This window comes from Cariama cristata, unplaced genomic scaffold, assembly GCF_000690535.1.
Source record: "Cariama cristata isolate BGI_N322 unplaced genomic scaffold, ASM69053v1 scaffold20641, whole genome shotgun sequence".
NCBI classification, from domain to species: Eukaryota; Metazoa; Chordata; class Aves; order Cariamiformes; family Cariamidae; genus Cariama; species Cariama cristata.
Genome location: NW_009601252.1, coordinates 9,050 through 29,735, shown reverse-complemented (window position 1 = coordinate 29,735; position 20,686 = coordinate 9,050). Strand labels below are relative to the sequence as shown.

Below are 20,686 nucleotides of genomic sequence, written 5' to 3'. Positions count from 1 at the left end.
ACAGTCCCTGCAGCCGCCTCCCAGCCCTCCGCCGTTCCGTGAAACCTTCTGAGGTTTGAAGCTGGGTACCTGGGAGGCTTAACTGGATTTTGTCTCTTGGAGTTTGAAACTCGGATAGCTGTTTTGGGAAGCTGAGTCTGCCGCCGAATCCTTGCCACTGGCATTAAGTTTCCTGGGAAGCTCTTAACTTTCGTCTTGTTCACCCAAGCACCCGCGTTTTGTCCTAGTTAATCTATTTGAGGAGTTTGAACTTGGAAGTTTTTTAGCCAATGTTTTATTTATTGCAATCATGTCATTCCCCAAATTTGAAATAATCGTTCTGCGCTTTTTTTTTTTTTGAGTGGGATGGTATTCAAGGGGTTGTACAAACACGTGTGGATACAGTAGAGAGGGAGAGCCACAATGTAACTCAAACAGCTGGGGCAGGAGAAAAAGTAAGACTCTTCCTTTAGATCGCAGTGCCAGTTCACTGTCAGTTTGAAGTGATTGCTGGAACTACGCTGTATATTTCTTGAAAGAGTCTTTATTTGCTATGTTATCAGAGTGCTTTTAACTTTAATGGGCTTTTTATTCTGTGTGAAAGCTAAACCTATTTTTCATACATATTTATGTTGCAAATGCTCTTCTTCAAGACTAAGTTTCAAGTCTTTGGACCCGGAATACAAGAAAATGCTAAGTTACCTCTTGTCTTGCTGCAGGAAACTCCCGCATCTTAAGCTGTGGATCTCTGTTGAGCTGCAGCATTTAGTTCTGCTCTTTTACCACCATTAACAGGCAGATATGGAAGCTGTACTGAGGGAGAGGAGGATTAAAGCAGAAGGTGCTGAGAGACACAGAGTGTTTGCCTTCACAGAAAGGTGTCTGTGGCACCTGGAATACTGATTTATTGCATTTTATCCAAGTTGGTGGTTTGCTGAATAGATAGGATAGCCAATAAATATTATTCTGGTGCACTCTTGGTTTTGTATGTATTTGGTGAGCAGTAGTTGTTCTTGCATTGAAGTATGGTGTGCTGCCTTGTGTTGTGTAGCCTAGTACGGAGTGTGAAAGAAAAACTGAAAATCTGACTTTCATTAATCTTCTAGATGTTGGGGAAATCTATTCAAGACTGCTGGATCACAGACCAGTAATTCAGGGAGAAATACGTTACTTTGTCAAAGAATTTGAAGTAAGTATTTGTATCTTATTGAGTGATGTAATCTTCAGAGACTGAGACTTTAAACAGTTTTAGCATCTTTTTAGAGCTTACAATGTGTATGTCATTTTCTTCAGAAAGACTTGACATGTATTTCTTGCCCAAAATAACTTAACAGACCTATAGTATATGTCTGCATCTTTAGTAAACAAGGCAGTAATTGAGGTCTTACTATTTTAAAAGTTTTGAAAGGGGCATAAATTTTTTTCCTGCAAAAGACTGGCAGGAATATTGATGTAGGATAATGATGTGGTCCTGACATCCTAGAGAAGTCTAGCTGGTTCAAGGAAAATACTGTTGGCCGGTATAGGTTTACATCTGATTAAGAAACTGCCTTGTGCCTCAGCTGGATTCGGCTAGCACAGTTGTAATTTAATCTTGCTTTAATTTTTGTTCCATGAAAGAAAGTAATATTACTGGAAGAGAAGAGCAACACTTTATGCAAAGTAACAAAATCATTAAAAAATGAATGAATGTTATCTGATTGGCTGCAAATAAGGCTGATGGACTGAAGGTGGGAAAGTGTTTATATACAACTTTTCTTGGAAAGTCTAATATGGTTTCCACAAGATGGCAGCAAAAGTTTAGAAAAGTAGAATCTTGTGTCAACAGAAGGCTATCTCTGTGTAGATTTTAATTCTTACAGAACATGTAATTAAAAACCTTAAAATTAGTCCTGAAAATACAGTTATACCTCAAACTTCCAGTATGCAGACCTGATTTTTAAAAAAATGGCATTAAACCTCCCCGATTGTAGCTAATGTTTCAAGCAGGTCTAATTTGTCTCTATACTGGTTTAGCAAAGTATGTATGTGAACTAAACTCTCATCAGATCTGTATCGTATGGGCTTGAGAGTTATGAGGAATGATTTATTTTCTTTGCTGTCACTAAATAAGTTATAGCATACAGTAAATAGTTTTACCTAGCTTTTCATAGGACAGAAAATTTTAAACTCAATTACAGAATTAGAACTCATATCCTTATAATTCATAGATTTCTCTCATTGTACCTGGTGTCTTGTTCTATTTCTTAGACAAATTTCACATATTCTTAGATCTTTTCTTGAAATTTAGTTTCTCGTTTATACTTTTAGGGGGAAATTAGCAAAGCAGAGGATTGTCTCCATTCTTGCAGCTTAGAATGTCTTCCAAAACTTACATTTATTCCTAACATTGAGATATCAGATATTTTTTTGTTGTAGTAGGACAGATGCTTTTTCTTTCAATGATTAGCATCTAGTGTATAAAGAATGTAGATTTGCATTCAGGAAGTCTGGAGCCTGTTTAATTAAGTGGCTTTACTTGTCTGTGCCTCTGTTTCTGAGGCTTTAAAACAGGTATGGTGATCCAATTGCCCACCTCATGTGATGCAGTATTTTTTGATTATCTAGATTTGCTTTATGATTCACAACTTGCAGTACAGGAATGCTTGTGTACAACTCTACTCATAACTGAAGAGGAGGAAAAGTAGGAAGGAGGCAAGTAGCAGCCTGGAGCAGATTTTGGAATCCTTTTCATTGTCTAAAGGAAAGTGCAGGTGAAATTTAGAGTGGAAGTAGTACTGTGGCTTCAGAAAAATAGATTATTTTTTTTTTTTTTGTAAAATATAAACAATAAAGCAAGAGCTTGTTCTTCTTGTAATTAATTGTGATCAGCAGTGAGCCAGAAGAAGGGCTGCCTCTTTACTCAGCTGTGTTATGTTATTTTTTGAGTCTTGACTTCATTACTTTTCTTCAGTAAAAACAATTTTACTTGCATTGTTTTAACCTTGTACCATGCTAAATCTGGAAGGGCAGACATCAAGCAAGCAGAATCACTGCTGTGTTATTTCTCTGTAAAAACTGAGTTATAAAAATGCAGTGCTTTCAAGCTCTGTTTCTCTCCGTTGTTTTTGATATGCTGTAAATAATCTATACAAAACAACACATTTTTCCACACAATGTTTTCATTAGTAAATATTAACTTTTCTCACAAGGGCCAGAAGTGTCATTCAAAGTATTCCTGTATTGTAGTGTGAAGAATGGAGCGTTACTCTCTCTTTCACAAAATTAGTTTTATCGATTGTTCTGAGTAAGTACAGTAACACTTTAATAGACAATGGTATAGTCTTTGAGACAAAGTTATTAGTTTATCAACTGGGAAGCCATCTTATTTTGGAAGGTAGAATTCCTTGTTAGCCACTCATTTTCTTTCTATTCTTCTGGCAGGAAAAACGTGGGCTCCGAGAACTACGAGTACTTGAAAATCTGAAGAATACAATCTTTGAAACGAATGAACACGTTCTTCCTAAGTGTGAACAGGCAATGCATGACAATTTGAATGAAGCATTCAAGAGATGTAAGCACGTTGCTTCTTATTTCCCTTGTTGCATCATTTTGAGGAATAATCTAAATAGTTTGGATTCAGAATATGATTTGTGGAAAAATTACCATCCTTGGGTAAATTTTCTACCATTTTTGTGCTTTGTCCTCATTTCTGGGAAATTTTAAAAGGGAAACAACAGGGACATTTTTTGATCTTTATTGGTCCAGCCAACACAGCTCTTGCTAAGGTTACATTACAGCTTTTTGCTGATTAAAGTAGAAGCTATTTTAGCTCAGTCTTTTGCTACTTACTTAGAAACAGGATAGTGTTCCATTTTGGCTAAAGCCATGGACAAAATTTCAGTTTTCTGGTTTGTTGCAAGCATACTGTGGTGTGACCTTCAAGTTTCTTAGTTTTCCCATGGGAGACTGTAATACTGACCTCCGTGATTTAAAACTAAACTTGCTGCTATATAGCTATGAAATGTGCTATTGTTATTTAGTCACAAATAGTGTAGCAGTAATAATTGTTGTGTGCTAATCCTAGTTTCATCATTATAATAGAACATCATATGACAGGACAAGGGGCAATGGCTTTAAACTGGAAGAGGGAATATTTAGGTTAGATATTAGGAAGAAATTTTTCACTGTGAGGGTGGTGAGGCACTAGCACAGGTTGCCCAGATAAGCTGTGGATGCCCCATCCCTGGAAGTGTTCAAGGCTGGGTTGGATGGAGCTTTGAGCGACCTGGTCTGGTGGAAGGTGTCCCTGCCCATGGCAGGGGGTTGGGATTGGATGATCTTTAAAGTCCCTTCCAACCCAACCATTCTATCATTCTGTGGTAACCATCTAACATATTTTTTTTGTTGCTCACATTTTAAAAGAAAGTCTAAAATTTGTTGTACTAATTTTTCAGTATCTTTTTTCTTTTTTTTAAACTCATTCACCAGGATAGTTTCTCAAAAAGATACTTCAAAGGAGTGTGGCTATGTAGCTTTAGCTGCCAAATTTATGCAGTTGAAACATGCCAGTGTATGTTTTGTTATATTTTATGTAGGGCATGTTGTATAAGCATTTGATGTCATAGAACATATTTGTGTGGCATCTGGCATATGCAGAATAACAAGTGGTAGATGATGTTATACACACAAAATGATTGCAGGAAAATATTTGAAACTCAAAATCTAGTCAGGCAGATAAGGCATATGTTCAAATACCTTCTAAATGGAGTGAACCTTTGATATTACTCCCTGACTTTCTAATGGTCAGTTGTGCAATACATCATTAATAATAGAATCACAGAATGGTTGAGGTGGGAAGAGACCTCTGGAGGTCATTTTGTCCAACCTCCCTGCTGAAGCAGGGGCAGCTACATCCAGTTGTCCAGGGCTGTGTCCAGTTGGGTTTTGAATATCTGTACACATGGAAACTCCACAACATCTCTGGACAACCTGTGCTAGTGTTTGACCACCGTCATATGAAAAAAACTGTTTTCTTGTGTTTAGATGGAATCCTGTGTGTTTCAATTTGTGCCTACTGCCTCTTGTCCTGGCAGTGAGCACTGTAGAGAAGAGTCTGGCTCCCTCATCTTCATTCCCTTCAGTCAGATATTTATTTGCATTGAGATCCCCCTTGGGCCACCTTTTCTCCAGGCTGAACAGTCCCAGCTCTCTCAGCCTCTCCTCATGCAAAAGATGCTCCAGTCCCTTAATCGTCTTCATTGCCACATGCTGGACTTGCTCTAGTAAGTCAATCTTTTTCATTTAGTGGGGAGCCTAGAAGTGGACAGACTTCTAGGTGCAGCCAGTGTTGTTGGTCCTCAGTGTGTATTGCTGCCTGGGATTATTCCTTCCCGGATGCAGGACTTGTCATTTCCCTGTGTTGAGCTTCATAAGATTCCTCTCAGATTCTCCAGTTGCTCAAGGTCCCTCTGAATGGTGGTACAACCATATAGTCTTTGAGCCACTCCTCCTGGGTTTGTATTGTCTGCAGACTTGCTGAGGGTGCACTCTGCTCCAGCATCTGGGTCACTGATGAAGATGTTAAACAGTATTGGCTGCAGTGCTGACCCCTGGGATAAATCACTAGTGACTTGCCTCCAACTTGACTTTTTGCTGCCGATCACAGACTCTAGACTTGGCTGTTCAGCCGGTTTTCAATCCACCTCACTGTCTACTTATCTAATTTGTACTTTGTTAGCTTGTCTATGAGGATGTTGTGGGAGACAGCATCAAAGGCCTTACTGAAGCTGAGGTAAACAACATTGCCTGCTTTCCCCCCATCTGCCAAGCTAGTTGCTGCATTATAGAAGGCTATCAGGTTGGTTAAGGATGATTTCCCATTCCTAAATCCATGCTGACTACTTCCAATCATCTTCTTATTGTTTGTATGTTTGGGAAGGCTTCCAGGAGGATTTTTTCCCATAACCTTTCCCAAGATTGAGATGGGGCTGACTGGTCAGTAGTTCTCCGGATCTTCCTTCTTGCCCTTGAAGATATGAGTCCCAGTCTTCAGGAACCTCTCCCAGTTGCAATGACCTTTCAAAGAGCGAGAGTGGCCTCACAGTGACATCAGTGAGCTCCCTCAACACTCGTGGACACAACCTATCAGGCCCTGTGGACTTAACATATTTCCAGTTTGTTTAAGCGCTCCCTAGCCCAATACCCCTCCACTGAGGGTAAGTCTTCTTTGCTCTGGACTTTCACTCTGGTCTCAGGGGCCTGGAATTCCTGAAGGCTGATCTTTATGGTAAAGACTAAGGCAAAGAAGGCATTGAGTACCTTGGCCTTTTCCGTGTTCTTTGCCACCAGCTCCCCTGCCCCGTTCAGCAGAGGGCCTGCATTTTCCCTACTTTTCTTTTTGCTGTTTATGTACTTGTAGAATCCTTTCTTGTTGCCCTTCGCACCCCTCGCCAGATTCAACTCTGGATCAGCTTTGATTTTCCTAATGCTGTCTCTACACAATCAGACGGCAACTCTATACTCCTCCTGGGTCACCTGCCCCTGCTTCCACCTCTTACACACTTTCTTTTTAAGTCTGAATTAAGTTAGGAGTTCCTTGCTCATCCATGCAGGCCTTCTGCCACCTTTGCTTGATTTCCTACCTGTTGGGATAGACTTGGAGGAGGTGATCCTTGAAAAGGGTGCTATGTCCCTTCTGTTCCCATTATCCCAGACCCTTGGTTTGCCTACACTATTCCCAACTTCTTTACTTCTTTTTTGAGGAATCGCTTCCTCACCTGTCATTTCTAGTTTAAAGCTGTCCCTACCAGGTTGGCCAGCCTTTGCCCAAACCTTGGCGAAGGTACTTTTGACCTGTTTACTCAGGTGGATCCCATCTCTTCCAAGCAGCTAATAATGCTCAGAATGGGTCTCATGGATGTAGCAACCGAAACCCTGCTGCCAACACTAACTGTACAACCAGCTGTTAACCTGAAAAATCCATCAACTCCCCCTCACCAGGATGGTTGAGGAGAACGTTACTTGGACCCCCATGCCTTTGACCACTGTCCCCCAATCCCAGTACTCATTCCTGATATTTCTCAGGTCACCCTTGCAGTACCACTGGTGTCTGCATGGAACAGCAGCAGGCGTAATAGTCTGAGCCTCAGTAGCCTTGCTACAGCATCCCGAATGTGAGCTCCTGGCAAGTGGCAAACCTCCCTAGATGACAAAACATACCAACCGGTGGGGAGCCTCCATGCCCTGCCATAGGGAGTCTGCTACAACTATCAGTTGCCACTGTCTTCTAATGGTCCTGAGTGGCTCAGGCACAGCTACCACATTCATGGCACCTCATCAGCTATGAGGGCAGTGAACCTGTTTTGAAACTGGCAGTCCTTACCAGGGCAGGAGCCCGCCAGACGTCACCAGCTTTAAGATGATGATAAATAAGTAGAGTATTTCTCAATACTAGGATGTGTTAGTGGGAGAAATGACTGCTTTAGGGAAATTAGTTTATTTAATTCTGCATTAATTAAGTGTTAAATAAGTTCCAAAAAAAAACCTGCATAGAAATACAGTTCCTATTTCCATTGAGAAGCTTTCCTAGGCTTAGGCTCACAAGAGAAGAGGCTGGCTCCAGCATAAAAATGTTTTCCATGTAGATTGTTTCTACTAAATCACTTTTTATATTTGATGGGGGAAAGCAAGCAACTAAAACATAGAGCTTGGTCACCTGTTTCTACTTACTGACTTGAGAGGGTTTTTTTAATGTCCTCTAAGGTGCTGAGTAATGCAGTCTAGCTTGTCAGCAACACTAGGGAGTATGGGCACGAGAGGACCTAGCTGCCTTTCTCTTTTTGGCTTCTAGAACGCACAAGGGTTAAACTCAGTGATATGCCTACATACAGTTATCAATGTAAAGCCTTTTCTGCAAGTACTGACAAATCTTTTTCGTGCGGAGTTAAGTGACGCAGTGGAATTTAATATTTGACTTGCAACAGCCTCCTGTCTTTTAAATCCCTTTCAGGTGAGTTTTGTTTGATTTAAAACAGCACACTGATCTACTGCAATTTGTTATTTCAGTGCAAGCTGCACGCGATATGATCCATAGACTCCAAGAGAGGGAGCACAAAGAGAGGAAGGTAAAGGATGGATGGGTAGATTTTTATAATGTGATCTAAGTAAGATTCTTGTGCTTCTACTGCAAGTTTATCTGCTTTCAGTATAGCAAAATTTTAAAGCATGTATTTCTATACTTGCAGTAAAACTTCTTTGGGCGTGATTTCTGCATGTATAAAACACATATTGCAGCAGCATATATGTTCTTGACTGCAAAGTTAATGGATCACTAGCTCTTCCTACAATCTCTTGATGTATGGAAACTAATTTTTTTCCCTTTTCTTTATTTTCCCTCCTAGCTCCAACTATGATATTTGTCACAGACAGGGAAAGCTTAAATATTAAAAAAAATTATTTTCTGTGGAACAAAAAACACCTACTAACCGACCAGAATGGAAATGTAAATCTTTCCTAGTTAGCTGAGAACATTGACCATATTATGTATATTGCTTGTTGAAAAGGAAGTGTGTTTTTCACTTGTGGATGGGTTATTTAATGAAGGGCTATATTATAGGAACATGGGAATCATTGGAATCTTTTCAGTTGGCTACACTTTGCTCATTTGAAATACATGTGCTCTGAATCTTAAAATTTGGAAAATTACACAAGAAATTAGTTTCATGTTTTCCCATTGCTCCTTCATGATTGTGTTCCTGTGTTGTCTTTTTTACTTGCAAAATGTTATTTATAATCATTTAGTTCAGAAATACTGAAGACGTTTCTGTGGTCATCACTCAAAACAGGCTGTGCATTGATTTATGTAAGCTGATAGTCATGTTTTTCTTTCCTTTTTGTAATCGATGAAGATGGGCAGTCCAGTTGTGGTTGAATACTGGTACTGTGTGAACAGCACACTGCTGAACTCTGACAGAGTTTGCTTGTGTCTAACACTAGTGTAGATATTGGTAGAGAGGTTAAGTAGGAAATTCTTACAGTTCTGCTACTGTTTGTTTGACGTAAAACTTTAATAAAAAAATTATAACTTATGAGCACGCGATAAGAATGGTAACTATTATTTTTAAAAATACTAGCTGTGTGTTTCCTTTTCTTCTTTTTTGTATGCAGTGAAGGAATACTAATAGCTATTCAGGATTTGTAGCATTTCTTTGAGCTTGTATAGTAAGAGTTTTTAGCTTGAAACTTTCCAAGTGTGAGTAATAACAGGTAGGTAACTCTTTAAAATTACAGATAAAAGTTGTCATTGTAGTGCAGCCACTTGAGAAGAAATACTTTTTCCTTACTTTCTTTCTGAAATCATGTTTTCTGAAAAAATAATGGTTTTTTGGTAGGATCTAGTGTCAAGTGATTAGTGTAAGCAGCCCTCAGTGAAATTGGCTGAATAGAATGATTTTTAAGATTATTTATTTTACTAATTACCTTTTTTTGTGGTTCCTTTCAGCTACTGGCATCTGCCAAGTAACAAAAGGGAAATGATGTTGTCCCTACCACATTCTCACTTACAGTGTAAAGTAATTTGTGATTTACAGCAGTGTAATTGAAAGAAGCATTCATGGAATCTCCTATCTTGTTGAGTAGTCTTCCCATCCAGATCAGTAATATTTAATAAGTAGTTCAAGCTGTGGATTACTTTAAGCTTGTGGGAGAAACTGGAGAAGACTTTAAGAAATTTTGTAAACCTGTTTTTGCGTACTATATTCTTATTTTTTTCTTATTTAAAATATTTTTATGTAGAAGGGCACAGGCTTATACTGGAAGCTACCTAACACTTCCCATTGTGGTCTTACCTCTTAATTGTTTCTAGCATGAACTAGTATGGTAACATTTCTCAAAGCCTATGTCTGCCTCAAATGGTAGGTTTTTTGGTTTGTTTTTTTTTATTTTTTGATTATTTTTGTTTTGGTTTGGTTTTAATTTCAGGAAAAGTACTAAAACCAAAGTTTACTAAAAAATGTGATATTTTTACAAATGTTAGTTTTTTGCATAACCAATGGCAGTAAAACAAGGATAGCAATAAATACAACCTACTCACGTGAGTCAATACTGCATAGAAGAAGGCTTTACTATTTTTCAAGTTCAAGCAGTATGCACTATTGAGTGAAAAAATGGTTTCATAATTAGATTTTTCCAAAAAAACTACTGTCTGAACTTGAATATGAAAGATGTCACTGCCAAAATACGTAAATTTGTTAACACACCAAAAGGAATTCCCAGAACAGGAATTAATAAGGCAGCAACTATGTTTGTAATTAAGACAAGCTTTGGTTTATTGCTAAACCAAATTATGAAACTTTAACTCAAAACTATTTTCAACTTTTTATATGGACATGAAAGCTGAAAATCTTCCAAATTTAGTGATGTGTAAATATCTTATTAAAAAAATTACTCATAAAGGCATTGTAGGCATTGTTAAAAACAGAACAGATTCTAAGCTTAGTTTGAGTTTCTCAAACCCTTGTATTTATGAAGTTATACTGAAAGACAGAAATTGAGGCCAAGTATTGAGGTTACGTGTGAAAAGTGAAGTTTAGCAGCTTGGTATGGCTTATGTTCTGTTGGGTGACTGAAGGAACTTCTAGCAGAACAGCTGAAATACTGTTTGGAGAAGAGGAATTGCTGAAAGAATGGATAACCAACAATCAAAGACAGGAAAAATCTGTGTCAGTGTGGTCTGGAGATGGAAACTTTATAGGAGGTTAGAGCTGGAGTTCTAAGAGTGTTTGGTGGCGAGGAGATGATTCTCCGATTAAACAAACAGAAAAATTCTATTCCAATTTTGCCAAATTAACAGCCATGGAGATGTACTATTTCTGCTACCTTGTAGATCTTTCCAGGTGGGGTAAAAATGTTTTTTTCTGTGCAGTAGATGATAATAAGTGCCAGTCAGTAACACAGATAGTAAAAGCCTAAAGCTTAACATACTGTTGCTGACAGTTAAACAATTTTCTGATTCAAATAGAAATCTACAGCATGGCAAGAAATGTTGGATTGTCTAATGGTTAAAACATAACAATGTATAGCTAATTATTGAGACTCTCTTTTTTTGGTTCCTGACTAAATATTGTACCGATACCGTATAATATCATGAATTACCTAAGGCTTCCTCTTGGCTCAGGTACATCTGTCTGCACACTTTAGTTCATACGGCAATTTTCCCGTGTTACAAAGGTCGTGAGGTTTTACCTAAGAACAAAATGTATTATTCTGAAGCCTGAATCTGGTATCATAATACTGGCTTCTGTCTTGTTACCGTGCACCGGTATATTTATACAATGAAATACCAAAACAACTTTGTAGACACTTCTTGACCAAATGAGGAAAACAGTGGAAACTTCCATGTTTTCCGAGGTGGCTGTGTTGGGTTTATCAGGTGCTGTTTTCTAATTTGTAATGAAGTCTGACTGAAGGGCCTTGTGTTCTTTGTGTTTGTTTAGTTTTTTACTTTTGAGTTTAGACTGTAGTTATTTTACAGATTTTCTTGTTTATTTTAGCAGTTATTTGAAATGACAAAAGATAGGAATTAAAATTGGATTATACTCCGAAAAATTGTTCTATGAAAATATACTGATTTTCATGTTTGTATGTGCTGTTCTTTATGATATCTTGTTAATTTACAAGTTACAGTTTCTCCACTTGGCAACCCTGGAAAAAAAAGAATGAAACCTAAACCCCAAGGTGTCTTTCTGGGTGTTTTTTTTTTAATCATTACCTGCAATCCAAAATTTGCAATTAGAAGTTTTCAGCAATTTGGGAGTTCTGTAATTCTTTATTTCATTTGAAGTGTTTGCTGACTGTGCATGGGCCAGAATTTCTTTCTTTATTTATTTATCTTTTACATAGTTGGGTTAGTCTTGTAAGTTGTAACTTTACAAATAATGAAAATTAACATTGAATTACTATTCTTCCAAATTTATAATTTCTTTTTGAAAAAGGAGAAAAAGGGATTACTTTCTCATGCAACTGTACCTGCATTTTCAAACACGCAGGCATGATTTCCTTCATCATGACAGTAAAAAAAAAAATTAATTTTAACAGATCAGAAGTTAGTTATTACTACTGCAAGTGCTTTCTGAACTTGAGAAAAAAAACTTTCTTTACCTTCCTGAAAATTCATATGTATTTATTCAGAATACATGTTATATTTTTGTGTTCTCTGATAAGACCAAAGTGCCTCCTAAGTGACCATTAGTATGCAAAAGCAATTTCAAGTTCTTAGTCTCTTAATATGTTATATGTCACCTATGGGGGGCCAGCTACTGAAGGTCTTTGAATTATTGTTTGACTTGGAAATTAAGATATTTGACATAAGTTATTGACTTGATGAATTCAGATATATAAATATATATACATACATATAGAAATGACAGTGTTACTCTTTTCAATCTATACAACAACCAGGCAGATAAGGGGTGTGTATCAGTTCTGTATTCCTTTGAAACAGCTGACTAAAAAAGCATGTAAGAGTAATAAACTGTTTTCATATTCAAGATAGCTATTGGCATTAGTTATCTAGAACTTAATTATTCAATGTATAAAGAACTGGAAATAAGTCTCTACCATCAGGGTAAATGCCATAAGCAAAAGGTTTTCAGTTCTCTCTTTTTCGCTTGCCCAGGGAATACATCAGGTTAGGGAAGCTGTAGAGATTGAAGTTAGTAACGCTGGGTATGAAGTGGATGTGGTAGGAGTGGAGACCGTCATGGTAAGAAAGCACAATATAGGGCAAACCTGAAGTGTACTTGCAGAGCTACAGTGTGAAAGTCATCTTTCTGTGCTGAGAAACTGAATCTTTGTGGCTGGAGCACTAGGTGTCAATATGTCCTGCGTGGGAGTCTGGGTCCTCAAGAGCCTGTTCATGATGCTCTGCTAAGTGAAAGGCTGTACCACGGTAGCAGCTGTTAGGAGACAGCAGAGTAGGCTTGGATCAGGGAAGCCTTTTGGTACCGTAGCTCCCAGGATGATTCCTGTTGCAGCTTGGGTCTTGCAGCTGGATGTGGGTGTAGGAGGAACCTGTCGTTGGTCAGGATTTCTCTCTTATACTGTTCTGTGATGCCTAATGATGTTGAAGTGCCTATTGAAGCTTGTACCACGGCTATAGCATTCATAGGTGCCTCCTGTGTGGATTCTTTTAACTTCTACTAAGAAGCAAGTTTATAGTGCAATGTATGCTTTGGTTGCAAGATCTGTATTGTAAGGCACGCATCCATTAAGAATCCCGCTTTGTTATTTTTGCTGTTCACACAGCTGTGCATCTGGTAGGAATGGGAATATTGGTTTCAAGATTATTACTGTCTTGCACACATAAACATATCCACTCAGCAGCCATAAGTGTTATTGATTGGGGGGTGCTGCTAAGAGCAGTTGGGTTTTAATTTGTTTTCTAGGAAGGAGAGCTGCCATGCCCGAGGTGTGCACTGAGCTTCTACAGTGGGGTTTTCAAAATCATTACCAGGGTGGGAGAGTGAAAACAGAATTCAAGTCCTTGGTGTCTTTTACTTGGTATTTCTTGTCATTCTTGCTTGCATATCTTAATTTTATTTTTCTGTTTTGTAAAGTGTTTTTTGGTATCTGTAACTATTTACTTTGTTAAAGGTGTAAATTGCAATTATATGGAGTTACTTTATTTCCAACATAAATCTTACTCTAGAAAATTAGTTACTATTTCAGTAGAATGCTGCTTACGTTTATATATTTAAAGAATAAGCACTTACAGCAGTTGCTTCTTAGTACTCAACTGTTTAAATTTTTACTTAGGCATAGATTAGGCAATGTACATAGCCTGGCTGCTAATATCCCTTTATTTCAGAGTGTCACTTCTCTTGTGCCAGAACAAGCTAAAGACTGATTGAGCAGGGGAAGGCAGGAGGGTTTTTTGGAGAAGAAAGGAGTTAGACCACAGATTTTCAATAAACTAAACTTCACTATCTCATGTCCTAGAAATACCTTAGGTTGTTTAACCAGGTAAATAATTTCATATCCTTGCATAGAAATAGTGCAGTGGAAAATTAAAATAGAAAATAGCAACTTGAGTTTCATATTCCTTGCAAACTGTTCATGTTGAGACAAGCATGGGTTAGTCTAGCTGAAGTGTGGTTTCGGTAGGTGCTGTTTAATTCTGTCAAAGTGTGTGATGCACCAACAGTTTCAAAACTTGTTGAATATGAAATAGTGTACTACTCAAACTGTTAGTATACACTAGTGTATTTTGTTAGTAGCTGATATTGCATCTGTTGCAAACAAAATGGATCTTGGCATAACGTTATTACAATGTATATGAAATACTGCATGGCAGAAATAGCTTATTTAACCCAGGATGTGTGATCTTGAAGAACAGTGCATAAAGAGTGTTGAAGAATACGTAAATGGGTTCCCATTGCCTTTAGCTGACAGAAGTGCCAGATGTCTATTAAAGCTGTATGATTGTATTTGTTCTTACACAGAAGGACTGTACATAGAAAACAATAATTGCTGATATATTAAAAAGGAGAGAAAAAAAGAAAAAAGGTGAATCCTCTGTTTTGCTGGAAGATGGAGCAAATACAAGAACAACTGCCTAGATTTATTGTGACTTCAGCATCTATAATATAAGGAGGCCAGACTGTTAATACTGTATGCAAGCAATCCACAGAAGTACATCTCATTTTGACAGGCCTGTTGGATGTGCGTATGATCTTTCTGGATAGCTAGATTTTTTTCTTGGGGGGTGGGGTTTCAAGATAAGAGTGAAAGGAATCTGACTTGCCAGAAGCCAAGCAGTATGAAAGTATGAGGGGAAAAATAACTTATTTATAAAGAAAGACGTTAATCACAGAGCTAGCTGGCTAAAGCAGAAACACTAACTGCCAGTTTCAAAACATTGAATATCTATGTTGTTATATTCTATTTTTCCTTTTTATATTAGAGGCTTTTCATCAAGACTAGTATCTGATGACTATGCTGACCCTAAGCATTGTGGTAAAATAGAAATGCAGTTTGTTTCCAGTTTTAAAAATCTATTCAAGAATGTGGACAATAGTTTTGTTTCAACAAACGAGACATTCAAGGGGAAAGTAGCAAATGTCAAGAAAAGAGGAGCAATATGTTAAAGGATTGGCTGATATAATTTATAGGGGTTTTGCTAACCATCATAAATTGTTGTGAAGCATAGAAGCATTCTATTTACACGTATTTGACATAAAATCTAAAATGTCTTTAGTGTTAAAGTGGATCCTTTAATCTCTGGTAATGCATGTGTACCTAAATAATAGACATACTCAACTCTCTAAAATTTTGTCTAGCACTCACAAATATGAAATATAGTGGGCCTAGTGTTTTCCTCATAACTCAGGCACAGTAATGCTTCCAGTACACTTTTAGTCTGTGTCATACATAACATAGGCCTGCCTGTACTTGCTGTACTAGATGCAGATTGTTGGTTCTTTAAGACTTAATCAACAATTAGCTGCATTTTATTTAAATTATTTCTCTTTTGGCTACTTTCAGAACAGTGGACTCCCCAAGTCTGTTTGTGCCAGTAGACAGCTTCTTTCTATATGAACACAACAAAGAAAAAAGGGGGGAAGAAAAAAGCGGTGTCCATTTGCTGATCCTGCCCCATAACTAAGGGGCTAAAACCACTGAAAACTATGTTCCCAAAATCCGAAGTTCATTTTAAAAGAAAATCTTTGTGAGATAATATGGATTTATATTAGCTGCTTATAGTACTTCTAATATTGTCAGTAGTCAGAGCAGCAAATAACAAGTATGATCTTTAGAAACTAACAGAAGCAAACTAGGCAAGCTAGTAACTTTAAAGTGTCTTTCCATTTATTTAATTATTTTTCACCAGGCTGTGGCATAGAAAAGCTATTGTTGCTAATGCATTAATAATATCGTAGACATTTTACCATTTGTTTTGGATTGACTATAAAAATAAGTGTTTTCTTTTCAGTTTCACCTTTTCATGTGTTTTTTTGCTAGTTCCACTTCCCTCTACTGAAGTAAAAGTCGAGTTCCTCTGATACTTTAACATTCTGTAGCGCTCATTAAACCCTCTGTTTTAATATGGAAATGATTGTTAAACTTCACATTTTCCTCCTCTCAGCTTCAGACAGACAAGCTGACAGCTTGTGAAGAGAAGCGGATAGCCCACTGGGAGGAATTCATGAAAGAACAACAAAACAAACGAGCAGAGGTGGATGAAGAGCACAGAAAAGCTATGGAGCGCCTCAAAGAGCAGTATTCTGAGATGGAGAAGGAACTGGCCAAACACGTTTCTTTTTAAGACAGATGTTTTTCTTTTTTTGATAATACAGAGTTTGTGCCAATACTCAGTTGCTTCTGACTTAAATTGAGATTCTTTTGGAAAGCTGAAACACATAACAAAAAAGGAGAATTTCCTTTACAGGTTTGGTATGGGAGAAAAGGTTTGCATACTTTCAACTTAAGTGCCTATTTATGCTTGTTTTATTCAGGGCAGGTGGAATGCCAGTATTTCTTCGTTTGTTGGAAGGTGGAACTGGAAATTACATTGTATGACTACATCAGCTCAGGGAGTTGCAAACTGGAATTCTCTACCATCTGCAGAGAGTATCATATCATTTGGGAAAACAGAGACTAATGCAACATTAACTATCCCAGTGTGCAGCCACAGCCCTTTCCCAAAAAGTAGATGTAATAAGTTCCAGCCATAGTTAGCTGAGAATTCACTGGGAAAACCATAAATCTCGTTCATAGATTTCAGGAAAACCAACTTGTTTTGGGGAATATTTTACTTTAAAGCTTTAGCAATGAAAGATCTCAACAGAGTTTTAAATCCAGCTGTAATTCCAAATTCTGGGTTGTATGTCCAGTATTATGAAGCAGAGTTGAGATTTAAATGTATTTTGCTAACATAAAAATGGCTAAGTGAGCCTGGATAACAATTTCTTTCTCTACCTCTACCTGGCCTCTCCTTTTAAGCTTTAGTGTTCTAAGCAAAGCCAAAACAAGCTCAGAAGTAATCATGAGAAGCATATAGGTCTTTGTACTAGCTTTGTAGCTAGTACAGTATTTACCTTAAATATTTGACATGCTGTTGGTTTACTTAGGATAAGCTTGTCAGAACTTTATAAAGCAATTGAGGAAAGATTTTTGTTTCTTTATCAGCATAACAAATGAGCAGATTAGTGGTAGAACGCCTGTAGTACTGATCTGCTTTCTTACTAAGGATTACTCTTATGGGGTATGTGGAACTCCTGTATTGCTTTCTTTTATTTAAAACTTGCAGTTAACAGCAGTGTAACTGAAGAAGTTAACTTGATCAGTTCATTAACCAAGCAAAATGAGACATAGTACCTTAATGAAATTTGCTGTAAGCTAGCCATTAGTAGAGGAAATATCTTTCCATAATTTAACTGGTGTCCAATATAGAATGGAAACAGGTAAAAATAAACAGAATTTACCCTTTACCTGTATTGCAACAGTAATATGCCAACAATGGTTGCTTGTGTAAGTTTATGGCTGGGTGTCAAGGCTCCGTTCCTGGCAGCATGTTGATAGTGTGATTAAAGTTAGTAGAGGAGATGGAATAAGTATTTGAGATTTCTTTCAATAACACTGAATTCCTGCCAAGCTGCTCTGCCCGCTACTGTAGACCCAACAGCTTCATCAATCATCATCGTGTATCTGGACTGAAAAGAGGACTTGCCGACACTAGGGCACGCTGGAATGTTGTTAATTCTCTGTTGTGGATGGAAAAAACATAGATGTCTCAGAAGTATCCCACACATGAAAAATAGGAAAGCCTCTTTTAGAACAACCCCTATTTGAATAGAAGGTGACCTCTGTAATATTTTTCAGCTTGTGTACCCATGATGAATGCTGTAACTAAACTCAGACTTTCATTTTAAAAATAAAAAGTTAGTTCTTGCTGTCTTTAGAGTTGGGTGTGGAATAGTTTTGTTTTGAGCACAGGCTGAAAATGGCTTCTGTCTTACCAGATTATTTGATATTTATGTGCTCAAAGCATAAATATCTTTGTAACAGAATGCATTTAACTGTATACTGAATTAATTTTTATTTTTGCACTAATCATTTTTATTAATATTTAGATATCTAATTGACTGTGCACTGGAGCTGTAGATTTTAGTATTTTGTGAATTTGAGGGCTCTTAAGCAATGATACAAGTGTTGCAAGTTGGGTATTCACTGGAAAATAAAGCAGTATTTCCTAAATCTGGGATGTGTGCTCCTGATTCTTTAAAAAGCTTTTACATACCAACACTGAAAATGTGTTCCTCTTTTAGAATGATACAGGTGTTTTTATGCTGAAGATCACTTGAAAACACTGTTATTCGTGATCTATCTGTTGACCTGCTCTTATCTGCCTGTTGGCCTACTCTTCTTCATTATGGGGGCTACCTGAAAACTATCCATTCCCAAATTATTTTGTTCAGTAACTTTCACTTTTTTTATATGATATGCTGTAGGTTTTGAGGTACTTGGAAATGCTTAATTGTCTTTGAAGCAACTTGCCATCTTTTACAACCTATTTTTTTTCTGTCCAAATGCTTAAAAAAAAGGAAACAAAACTGTTGTGTCTAATACTATTATCTCAAAACAGAATACATCTGACAGATAAAAAAGATACCTATCTTCAGCAGTTTTCTAGCAAGGTAGGACTATGATCTGTCTGGACACAGTAGTTCTCTGCAGTGGGACTTTCTTTGTAAGATTCAAATTCTTGTTACTCAACAGTCTGTACCAATTGGGAGAAATAGAGAAACGAATAGTTTAAAAGTTGGTTTTATGCCATTGGTGCGTGAAGGAAGCGTTTTACCTTATACTTGAAATTCAGTCATGTAAATATTGCATAGTCTTAAAAGTCTTGAGAGTTTATTTAATCCATGTTGAACTCGATAGAAGTTTCTGTTGGATTCCAATAGGAGCTGGAAAGGGTCGTCAGCACTTAAGTTAACCTCTAGTATGACAGGTGAGTTTTGCAATCTGTCTTTGTACCAGACTGTGCATATAACTTTTTGCTTAACTCTAAGCGCTGTTTATTATACTGAACTGTAGGTTTAACTGTTCTTTGTAACTGGAAGTGGGTTTGGATGTCATGTAATCTTTGGAATATTTGCTTAGTCTTTCTATTCTAATGAATACATAGCAAGAAACTGGTATCTTCCTTGGAACTGCTCTATGAAATCTGCTGCTGCTGTATTTAGGAGTAAGCACAAACTGAGGAACTGAAGAAATCCTTAAGAAGGGTTTGTTTTAACAATGAACCTATGTGCTGTTCTCCTTGGAATGTTTTATATTTAAGGCCTATCACATTTTTTTAATCTTTGGAAGGAGGGAGAAAGCTGATTTATTTGTTCTTACTCTGCTTCTTTCTATGCTAACACTAGGTAATAGTTTTTATAGAAAAATTCCGTAATTACAGCTGGAACATTGCATCTTCTCTGATATTTTCATTTATGGCTTGTTAAATCTTTCCTCAAAAACTGTAGGGTTTTTTCAGTAGTCAAATTAAATAGCAAACACATGGCATAATCGGCCTATGAATTGAATCATACATTGTTCACTCCTGAGTTGAAAAGCTTCCTATGTCTCAGGGCTGTGGATTTGGGGATTTACAAATATTCCCCAGGAGGTGTCAGTGCAAGCCTGAGAAGGAAAGTTAGAAAGCTTGTTTTTATATGAGGTGTAGACTGTGAATGCTTATGTTTAGTTGTAATACAGTATCTTGTAGAAGAACAAGACATTTTGTGGATAAAATTACATGCATTTAAATAAAAAATTTACACTAATTATAAGCAGCATTTTGCCCCGTTAGTCCTCAAAAAAAGCTTACAACAGGTCACTCTTAAAATTAGTTATGTACGGTGTGGTGATCTGAACAATGTTGTCCACAATACTTATGCATTCTAATTAGAATTTATTATAATCTGAAGTTAGACTCAATGTGAGAGATGAAAGCCTTCAAGAGCTGCATTCTTATACTGCTGTTCAGTTTAGTGGATCAGGTTTTCTGAAGGTTTGAGGCAAAAGTTTATATTTATTGACAGAGATTGTGCCATAATAAAGAAATGGGGACTTCTGCAAAAAAGTTTGTGAACAAAATTGTCACATCACCAGCTTCTAAACAGGCCAGTTATTGTTTAAATTAACTTCTCAAAGTAGTAAAGATGCAGTACACTCAGTGTTGTTGGTCTAGCTTATGGTCTGCGTGTCAAGATACAGCACAATCTGCAGGAAGATGGGAGTGCAGCTGCTGTAGTAGGATTTTAATGAGTAACACAACTTTCATAAATAGTTTAGTCATAAGATTATTCAGAAATTCCAAATAACATAGACATTTAGAAGGGAGAAGTCAAAACCGCTTAAATCTATTTTGAGGAAATTAACAAAGGGAGTTTTATAAGGGTTGAAAGAAATCTTTTAGAAATACATTATTCCACATATATGTACCTTACAGTTCTGAAGAGCGTATTGTATTGCATCCAGTACCTTTGCAGTTTTATAGAGCAAAGCAGGAACAAATTTACTCAAGGCAATGGTGAGCATTAGAAAGAAGAAAGGCTTGCAGAAGTCCTGCTAGGGCTTAAAGCTGTAGCTTTGAGAATCTGGGGATCAGGTCTGTGCTTCCTAACTAGGAATCTAGTAGAGCTATCCACCTAGGTCTCAGATTGCCTTCTTAAATGGT

At 37.2% G+C, this 20,686-nt stretch overlaps 1 protein-coding gene across 1 annotated transcript; it reads left to right on the top strand.

Annotated features, from left to right (window-relative positions):
• Positions 1-1,030: 1,030 nt before the first annotated feature.
• Positions 1,031-16,282, top strand: BLOC1S5 (biogenesis of lysosomal organelles complex-1, subunit 5, muted; the record flags this gene model as incomplete). Its single annotated transcript, XM_009710392.1, has 4 exons — positions 1,031-1,168; positions 3,403-3,532; positions 8,026-8,084; positions 16,103-16,282. Coding segments are annotated over 4 exons (507 nt in total), but the record flags the coding sequence as incomplete, so codon positions are not given.
• Between the last annotated feature and the right edge of the window lie 4,404 nt (positions 16,283-20,686).